Below are 10,522 nucleotides of genomic sequence, written 5' to 3'. Positions count from 1 at the left end.
ATGCCTTGCCTTAGAGATAATGGTGACTCAGTAGGATATTTCCACAAGTGTTATAAAGATCTATATTGAGAAAAACATAATCTGGACAATATAATGATTTGAGGATAGAACAATTGCTAGCAATTTAGTTCCCTGCCCTGGGTTTGGAATCACAGATTTAGTAAGTGGCAAGTTTCTATATCCAAGCTGACTGATAAAGAGGTCATGCTCAGGAACAGATGATCCCCTGGACAAAAGAGAAAATAAAAGAGTATGTTTGAACTGCTAGGTATCATTTTAGCCAGAATATCCCTTGCTGGGTTGTTACCAGTGCTTGCATAATCTTCAGTAATTTTGCTTTTCATTGCTACTTATTCTTTCAGCATTTTTGCAGCACAGAAAAACTACCAGTAACATAATGTTGGGAATGTGTTTAAAGATTTCTTTTAAAGTAGCACTAAAATTCTGTTTTCAGAAATCCTGTCTTTTCATAGAAAGTAAATGTTTGCCTGACTAAGCCAGAGAATGGAAAAAATCATTTGGTCAGCTTTTCTCTCCCTAATTGGCATATATAGGAATTAAGTATTGAGATTTTCTGGGAAGCTAACATAATTTAACCAGCTGGACAAAACAGTTTGCAATACCTCAAAGCCTTAAGGCACATATATGGCAGAGGTGAAACTCAAAGGAGGAAAAAAAGTCATACCATTGCCTTTATTTTAATTTATAAAGTTCTTACCTAGTTTGTCATAATTTTTGCTTCTTATAGTGGAGGAGTAATCATAATATATATATATAGCAAGGTATAGTGTGGGCAGATGTTCTGTAAGCTTTTCCGTTAACTGTCAATATATCTCAGAGCTAATAGGGCAAGCAACCAGTTTGTGCGCCCTGGGCAGCTCTTACACAAAAGTAAAACAACATAAAACAAACTATTGGATTGTTGTTATCTATAATGATGAAGGTGGTGATAATAAGAACAACAAATAATAATAATGCCATGTTGGAACACCCTCTTTCCAGTTATGGCCTATATGGAGGCCTGAAATTAATAGCTAGTTCTGTCTCCAGTTGTGGCTGCTGTTTTAATGCTACGCAGGAAAGGTAATAGCAGCAGCAGCAGCTTTTGCTATTTTCAGGCAGCTATAATGACCCTACCGCTAGAATTAGCAAGGTTCTTTTTTGCCTTAAAATACAACCATTATAACCAGGTTCCTTGAAATAGGTGCATTTTTAGCATAGGCATGGCTGCAAAAACCAAATCCTGTAATTATGTTATTTAATATATATATATATTCATGTATGTGCATTAAGAAACACACAATAATTGAAAATTCATTGTTATCTTGTGTTTAGTGATTGTATAAAGACTTTGTTATATGCAAAAACTCCTTTGAAATTAATTTCAGTGAATCCACCCAGTGGTTTGACAAAACCAAAGACAGGAGTCACCTATGAAAGCAGTGCTTAGGAGTGATTTTGTGATACCCTATTGACTCCTTAAGAGCTGAAAGTTAGGCAGGCCAGGAAGATGACCTGCTTACAGATGTGCCAACTCTACATAGCCAGTACATTTTTGGAGGAGCCTTAGTTGATATCTTAAGATGATGCTGATTCACTGCTTTGATAAGAGCAATTGCAGCAACTCTGACTGGCCACTAGAGGGTTCATGGGTTAGCATTGTGTCCCAAGAGTGAAGCAGATTTAGGAGTTTAGACCTGCCCTAGGGTCACGTCCAGGTCACTGTGCAAAGAATTATCTAGCGTAGGACATAGCTGGGGAAAGGGTCCACTGAAAAAAAAATATTTCACTTGAGTACAATTAAGAACAATTAAACAGGGGCTCATTAAAAAAAAATCTTTATTTAGACAAACACTTAGGAGATATGTATTTGGTAGAAAAATCTGCACTTTAAAGCATCACGAGACTGAAGGGATACAGCATGTTGCAATAACTTGTGAAAACTGCATGAGAGAGATTTGTATAAACCAATTACTTCCCGGCAGCTCAGGGCTGGATACCCCCTAGCTAGAATTCCCTTTTAGTCTGAGACTTGCAACAATGAAGGTGAAATGTGATTTTTCCTCTCTTAACAGATATTTTTAAAATCTGATTTCTGTGTTGTGGAAAACAGATTTTTGTATCCTGGAAATTTTGCTTTCTAATTATTTTATTCTACAAATGTCGCTTAGAAAAAAGAATGAACAATGTAATAATATTCTTTGATTTATATTTTCTTTTCTACCTCATTTGGCACCAGAGCTGTGTTATTAAAGGAACAACTGTTCACTGCAGAAAGAATGATCTTGGATCCTGGGCTTAACCCAAAATGTACTGAAGTCAGTGGGACTCAGTAAAGAGAGAGGTATAGGAGCAATAGTAGGATGCTTCCCCAGTGTTTTGCCATATTTCCTACAGCCTGGGCACATCTACATGAGATGCTGTCACTGCAGCAGTGAGCTACAGCAACGTAGCATTGTCAGGAATGAACCATGATGCCAGTATTACTTTGCAGTAGGGTTGGAAACGACCTGCGTGCTGCTGGGACTGCGCACTCAGAGCAGTTACTGCGCACTCGTTTGGTACTGTTTAGTACTGCTAAAGCAAATACTAAATGACTGCATAATAACAGCTGCATAATCAGGGGCATGTGTAGACACACCCCCTTGTGTGGCAATTACAGAACCAAAGTTTCAAGTAGCTGCCTCTCCTTAGTAGAAAACTCGGCACTGACCTGCATTGGGAAGCCAAGCACCAGGCTTTCCATTTTCTGACCCCCTCCCGTGCATCCTAGTAGTCAATGGGAGTTCAGATGTTGATTTGAAAAGTATATAATCAGGCCTTTTGAAAGCTGTTAAGCACGTAAGTCCTTAAGAGATAGCTACAGAGTCTGTTGGGCAGACCTTCCATCCTGACCGTCAGAGAGCTGACTGCCCAGTCAGCATCATCATTCACATGAAAGCAACGGTAACCAGCGTCACTGTTTCTGAGGTTTTGAGACATGCCCTGGCAAGCCAAGTAACAGAGAGAAATATTTTAAGATGAAACTTCTGGATGAAACTTGGGAGAATTAATGTCAGGCATGTGCAAAGAGGGTTATATTTTCCATCCCCAGTGCCCACAACTACATCTCAAATGTGCTAATAAAATTCAGGAGTTACATTTTTTTTTTTTGTTAAAGTAAATGATATGCATTTTAAACATGCATTCTGTGAATGCTAGCAAAAATCAGCTTCTTCAGTTTTAAATCACCATGCAACCACTGGAAACGTACACTTGAGCCCTGGCAAGATATAAAACATAGGACAACAAAGAGGTCAAATGATACCAGTTTATATAATTATTTGCACCTTTTATTGTAGGCAGCCAAGTGGGGTTTGATCAGTCACCATTGTTTGTGTGTGTGTGTGTGTGTGTGTTAATTTATACACAGGCACACACACTGATATAGAAATAATGTTGAACGGCCAAACCCACTTGGTTGCCTACAGTAGGAGGAGCAAATAGATATAAATATAGATATACATACATATTAAAACCCTTATTTTGTCTATGCAGAATAAGAAGTACAGCAGAAACATATGAGTATAATCTATGAAGTAACTCATGACATGCCACAAGCTAAGCTGGAAATCTCTGTATGCCTTTACAGGAGGGGATGGGCTGTGCAGGAACCCAACCCTGGCTCCTGCTGAAGCCAATGGCAAAACTCTCCATTGCTTCACTGAGATGAGGATGGGGGTCCCAGATCTGCTAGGGAAGGATGCTCTGAAATACAAAACACGACGGAAAATGGCAAACCTGAGTGTAGTGCAATGCACCATTGATTCAAATGCTCCAGTTTCCCAACTACATTTTTGCAGTACGCTGCCTCGCACGGCTCCTCTCCTTGCCCTCCGCTCGCTCCTATAAATACCAACCGCTGTACACCTGCTTCCATAACCCCCACCTTTCCCATTGCCTGCCTTTGCCCTCAACGTCATTCTGCTTCCAGCTGTGGCCCAAGCAAACAGTTCTCAGCCAGATGTGGCAGAAGGGATGGAGGAAGGGCAGAACTGGTGCCCGTCTCCCAAGCCAAGGGCCTGGGACTCCTGTGGCCCCATAGACAGGGGGGCCCGCCTCGGGGCAACCCCTGCAGAGGTCCATAAATATCTGGATGTCCGCGGGGGAGGCCGGGGCACCGCGAGTCCTTGCAGTGGCGCTGCCCGCTCAGAGGTGCGGGGTGTAGAAGGGGGCCAGGTAGGTGGGGCTGAGGAAAGGGGGGAAGGGTCCCCCTCCGGCGCCGGTGGCCAGCGGGAAGGGCGCAGCGGCGGCAGGGAAGAGGACGCCGGCAGAGCTGTAGGAGGGGAAGGCCTGGAAGGGCAGCCCTGCGCTGGGGCCCGGTGGGCTGGGGCTGCCGGGGGGCGCCGGCGCCGCCTGCCCCGCGCCGTCGGCGCCCGGGTTCTGCTTCTTCCACTTGGTCCGTCTGTTCTGGAACCAGATCTTCACCTGCGTCTCGGTGAGGCTGAGCGACAGCGCCAGGTTGAGGCGCTCGCACACGGACAGGTAGCGCGTGCAGCGGAACTTGTTCTCCAGCGCCACCAGCTGCTCGTAGGTGAAGGCGGTGCGCGCCCGTCGGGGCTTGGCGCAGCCCGGCTCGGCCCGGCGCCGCTTCCCCGCCGCCGGCGACCCCGCCTCGTCCCGCTCCTCCGCCTCCGCCTCCGCGTCCGACGGGGCGGCCGAGCCGGGCAGGCGCCGGGGGCCCTCGTCGTCCTCCCCGTCGCTGCCCGGGCGCTCCGGGGCGGCCGCCGCGCGCTCTCCTCCGGGCTCGGCATCTGGGGGCGAGGGGCCGGATCAGAGGCTGCCCACAACCCCCCCCCCCCCCCCCCGCGGCTCTGCCCGTGCCGGCGGAGGGGACGGGACCCCCCCGGGCCCAGCTCCTCTCCCCCGCGGCGCTAATGGAGCCGCGGCCCCGCGCGGGGCGGGTCGATACATGTCATCTTGTCACGGTAAGTTTGAATCGACCGAGACGAGGATCCGGCCGCGGGGGGAGAGGTTTGGAGCCGGCACCTGCAAGCTGCGCCGGGGAGATACGCGGAGCCGCTAATAGGATATCGACCCGCGGGCAGCGCACGCGTCCTCTGCCCAGCCGCACCCCCCCCCCGGCCCTCGGGCACTTGCGTGCAAACTTTGGGGGGGGGCCCCGGGGAGTCGCCCCCTCGGGGCAACTGCGGGAGGGGAGGGGAGGGGAGCGGAGGGAAGGAGCCGCGCTTACCCCGGGGGCTCCGCGCGGGCTCCGCACGACTGCCGGCCGCCGCGCTGCTCCGCCGCGTGAACTTCTGCGGGTCCAGGATGTCTAGGACGGAGAAGGAGATCTTCTGGGGGCTGGGGGCGGGCGTGGCCCCGCCGGCCGGGCCTGCCAGCATCCCCCCTAGGCGGCTCCGCTGCCCCGGGGCCGCTGCCCGTAGGCGGGCGGGCGGCGGCGCGGGAGCCCCGACGCGTCCCTGCTGGAGGCGCGCGGCGCCTCTGCCTGGGGCTGGGGGAGGATCCAGGCTGGGGAAGGGAAGGGAAGGGAAGGGCAGGGGGCTGGCGGCGGGGGGGCAGAGGAGGGGGCTGCGCAGCCATTGGCACGCTCGCCGCCTGCCTGCCTGCCCCGGCCACGTGGAGCTGCGGCCCCGAGCCGGGAGGGGAGGGAGGCTCTTCCCCACACAGCCCCCGGGGGATCGCGGGGCAGGGGCTGCGCCCCACCCTGTACCCTGACACTTGCCCCCCCCCGACCACAGGTGTCCCCCCTCTTCCGCCCCTTGCACCCCCTGGGTAAGCGGGATCACCCCTTCCCTTGGCAGCCGGGACCTGGGCATCCTGCTGGAAACGGGAGATGTCACCCACCCTCGGGAGGGCATCGCTTCTCAGTGGGGGTCCTGTCCTGGGAGCCTCGGAGAGCTCCGGGAGCATCCTCAGATTGCAGCCTGGGATGGTCTCGTGCCATGGGCATTTCGGAAGGCAGCTGAGGTTTCTCAAGGAGCACTGGTCCGATGTCCCCTCCCCAGGTCCCTCTCCCCCAGCCACTTTGTTATGAAACAAGAGGTAGCAATTTATATGGTCTTAGCAGGTAAAAATAGGAAGAGGAGGAGAAGCCACCTCATGGTAGCTCCAGGTCCCCTTCCCCTAGCTGGCCTTGTAAATCAGTTTTTAAAGCAACCCAGGCCTTTAGGCACATGCAAACCCCCTCTTTACTGCCCATGCAAAGCCCCTCTTCTCCACCCTGTGCCTGCCTGCCTGCCACAGTGTTCACCTGGGCTCTCAAACACCATCCAGCTTCCTGGCTGAAACCCTTTCTAATGCAGACCATCTGCTAGATGGGATAATACCTGTTTACTGCTTTTAGCTCCAGCAAGAGAAGTCAAGTATGAAAACAACTGAAGAACCAGGGAGAAGGGCCCCATGAAGAATTCAGGAGCTTTAATAATTAAGAGCCAACCAAATCATACAGCCTGCAGGATAATTAAATGCATGTAACCTGTGTACAGCCTAACCACATTTTCCAGAGTCACAGCACTCACCAGTCCTAAAATTCTCTGGGGTATAAACCACAGGTGACAGGATTTGATCCTGCCTTCCATGTGTATCCAAAATGGAAATGAAATCAGTGGTAATGTAGGCTACGCAAAGAATGCTGGAGTGCTCTTAAAAAAATAAGTCCAAAAATAACATTAAACACTTCCGTGGTCATTTACCTCATCAAAATATATATCTCATATTAAGATACAAGAAGCCACATTTTAACCTCATTGAATTTCTTGGGCATAGGGGTAAATTAAACCCAGCAGAGCCTGATCCAGAGCCCACTGAAATAAATGAGAGGCTTTTTGCTGCCTCCCATGCATTTTTGGATCAGCTTCTATGCCGCTTTGTAGAGTCAGAGGGAAGACAGGTTTGTACACAATTATTCCTAACAATACTCCTGTGAGATGACTGTTGTTCCCATTTTGTAGGTGGGGAAACTGAGGCACAGATAACATGAGTGACTTAACCCACATCTCACAGCAAATCAGTGGCAGAAATAAATAAATATGCTAATGAACAAAAGCTGACAACCACAGTCATTCTCCCTCTTTCTCTTACTCATAGCAGACTAATAGCTCTGGTGCTTGAATCTCCAACAACCAGAGGATGTGAATAATTCTCATTGACTTGAATGGAAGTAATTCGTACTGTACAGGAGGGTAAAACCCCCTGTTTACACATGAAAGAAGTAGAGAAAAGGCAAAAGCAGGGCAAGCTCCTCTGTGCTGCACATCCAGTGTGACTCAACCCTGACCTGGCAGGGCTACATTTTTGGAATGGAGGAGTCCCCAGGGCTAGTCCAAGCAATGATCTACATGTGAATTTTAAATTTCACAAGAACTAACTTGTGTGTGATGTTTCTTTAAGATGGATTTTCTTCTCTCACACTAGCATTTGTGTGAATATTTTGTTCACATCACAACTCAGGATGAACATGGACGCAAGCATATTATTCAGCTGTGGATGATTTTGGATAGCAGCATTGAAATTGAGTTCGGGAATCAACTTGTTAACATGTGTTTGCCGTGCAGTGTGATATTAACTCTTCCACTCCTGTGCATGCTAAGGTATATCTTACGCAGCTAGTTGTCCCAATGGGATGAATTGTTAGGATGCTCAAAGCTACCCTGTAGATACAATTATCATTAATTCTAAAGAAATAAAAAGGAATTCAGTGGGAACAATAGTGACAGAATTGAACAGTCTGTTATCCATTGTGTATCATAGAGCCTAAGGAAACTGAATAGAAAGAGACAAGAAGATGAAGACATGCAGAGATAAAATGACAGTCATGTATATAATGGTAGCACCCAAAGGCCCTGGCTAGTGTTGAGATTATATTGATCTGGGTGCTATATAAACCTAGAAAATAGACATGTTCTAACTTGAATGGGTTTTAGTACAAATAGATAAAGAGGGTAGGGATGTGGATGGAGCATACAAGCAAGTGCATCTGGTGAAAAAATGTCATTGCTATATTAACTATATATAATTTTTTTATTGGAATAGTGATAGGGAGGAAAAGAAAAGAAGAGAAAAGGAATCACAGGTATTGTTCCTTGAGAGTGTGATCAACTAAGGACAATGGATTGTAGACCTTTGTATGTATCTTATTAATATGTCCAGAATGAGATTCTCATTAAAACACAGCACCTTGATCCTTGGAATTGAGACATACCCAATTGCATAGAAGCAATTGTGATGCCGTCACAGAATTTGTGATATAGTAATTATTTTTCTGGCCCACTTAGGCTGTCCTCTAACTGTAAGCATATGTGTAAGTCATTGCATGATCAGAACCTTACTTTAGAAGAAAAAAAATCAAACCCTCAGAGCCACTTAAGATTACAAAATACATCCTTGTGAATGTATTCTAATTGTGGATTTAATTAATTATTTCAATGGCCCAAATCTTTAAAAGGTGATTGGAGTGATGGAATAATTTAAAATATCAATGTATGATTACCGGTTCTTTATGCTAGCAGGCATCTTCAAATATAGTCAGTTTAACACACGTGCACACAAACACACATATTTGTCTTAACTGTCTGTTTGAAGTTGGTTTGTTTCTCAGCTCAAGCATTAAAATTCAGTCTGAGTGCTGTCTTTAAATTGCTTTGATGCTAGGTGGGTTTCAACCCTGACCTGTCCTGACGGCAAGTGATGGCTGTAACAAGCTCTGGATCAATATTCATAGCGGGTGTCCTGGACTGATAACACTATCCAAGACAATGTTCGCTATCAGTGTGGACAGCTGAGATATTGCGCCATTAGTGATGTTGTTTTAAATAACCTGATCCATTGCTGGGTCTATTTAATGAATTTCACAGTTTAGATATTATCTTTAAAGAGAAGCCAAAGGCTATTCCAGAAGCGATGATGCAAATCAATGGTGCCAAAGCTCCTCTGCTTTTCTTAAAACAAAGTGGACTATAATTCCAACGTAGTTTCTTATATATTCTGTGAATTGTGGCATGCTATTGAGAGTATTAACAATAAAAAGTATTTGTACTTTATCAAGGAGGAAAACAATATTATCAGTAAGGCTGGAACATGCCTGATAAAATCTTACCAATGACTTTAAATAGTGAGGATTGGTCCAGTTCTTTATATGTAAGGCTAATGGTTTTTCAATTGTTTATATGAGGCAATGGGCCTATGCTGTATGTCAGTGATTCTCTACCAGGGTGTTGTGGCAGCCTGGGGTAGCTTGGGATCCTTTTGAGGGTGCCATTAGTGTTAGCACTGAAGCATAATCCACAGGATAAATACAGAGATAAAAACAGTCTGGCTTGTTGTAAGCTTTCTGAATTCTTTACAACAGGGGAATTGCTCTATTATTTTTCTGTATTCAAAAAATGAGCGTAAACTAAGAGATGGCATTTTCTGAAGGGTACCTCAAACCTAATGAGTGTCTCGTATCTAATGAAGGGCACCTTGAATGTGGTTGAGACCCACTGCTGCATGTAAAAGCATCGCCTCTGTAAGATATAACGCTTGCCAATATTTTGGCTAAGTAAAAGTGGTCTTGTCAGGCTTTCAGTTGCTGTCTTGATCCACAGCGCCTCTTATAAAATAAATATGCTCTGTACAAGACCCAATCATATACTTCGTATATCTACTATACTGCAGGGATTTGCTTGGTAACAGGCAAATGTTAAGCAAACTGCATTTAAAAAAGGCCAGTAAGCAACTGGGATCCAGCCTGGCAATCCTTAATCACACCAAGCAGTCCTACCGAATTCAGCACAAGTGCATCTGAAAGGCAGGCCTCTAACTTGGGGCACTCAGAAACAGAAGCATCCAATAAAAGATGCCATGTTTCAAAAACTTGGGCTCTACTGCATGGCTGTATCTTCAGACAGAGGGGATTGGGGGGAGGGTGCGCTGGCGCACCTCCTTTTGATTCCTGCTCCACCCAAAGTTGAAAACCAACTGCCTAGCAGTGGCAGCTGTATTGGTCTAAGGACACAGGCAAACAAGGTTCTTTGGGTAGTTCCCGATCTCTTTTATTACACCAACTCAGTTGGAAAAATTCTTCTTTGCAGGCTTTTGAGCACAAATATAGTTGGAAAAATTCTTCTTTGCAAGCTTTTGAGCATGAATGTTGTGTGCCCCTGGATGCTGGGGGGGCACGGTGAGCTCCTGCAGGCGTCAGTGGTGCTGTTGGCAGCAGGAGAGTGGTAGCAGCAGCAAGTGGGGAGCTCCCACAAGCGGCCACAGCACTGTCGGTGGCAGGGGTGGCGAATGCTGACCAGTGGTTTGCAACCACCTGCGGGCAGCGGGGATTACAGACTGCCCGCAGATGCTGCTGGCTGTGTTGGCGATGGGGGGTGGCGAGTGGCAGGGGGTGCACGTGCACCTGTGTGTATCCCCTACGCATCACCAACGCTTTCAAGTACAAGTCTAGTTGGAAAAATTCTTCTTTGCAAGCTTTAGGGTATGAAGGATACTTGCCTTCATGGCTCGTCGCCCCCCACCCGCTCCCTTCTCAACT

General features: G+C 47.1%; 1 protein-coding gene across 1 annotated transcript; it reads right to left on the bottom strand.

Moving 5' to 3' along the window:
* Positions 1-1,822: 1,822 nt before the first annotated feature.
* Positions 1,823-4,812, bottom strand: NKX1-2 (NK1 homeobox 2; the record flags this gene model as incomplete). The annotated part of the gene is made up of 1 exon (XM_059730337.1): positions 1,823-4,812. A coding segment is annotated over one exon (624 nt), but the record flags the coding sequence as incomplete, so codon positions are not given.
* Between the last annotated feature and the right edge of the window lie 5,710 nt (positions 4,813-10,522).

The sequence above is a fragment of the Alligator mississippiensis genome, chromosome 6 (assembly GCF_030867095.1).
Source record: "Alligator mississippiensis isolate rAllMis1 chromosome 6, rAllMis1, whole genome shotgun sequence".
NCBI lineage: Eukaryota > Metazoa > Chordata > Crocodylia > Alligatoridae > Alligator > Alligator mississippiensis.
The sequence above is the reverse complement of the archived record's forward strand: the minus strand, read 5'-3'. Positions and strand labels throughout refer to the sequence as shown.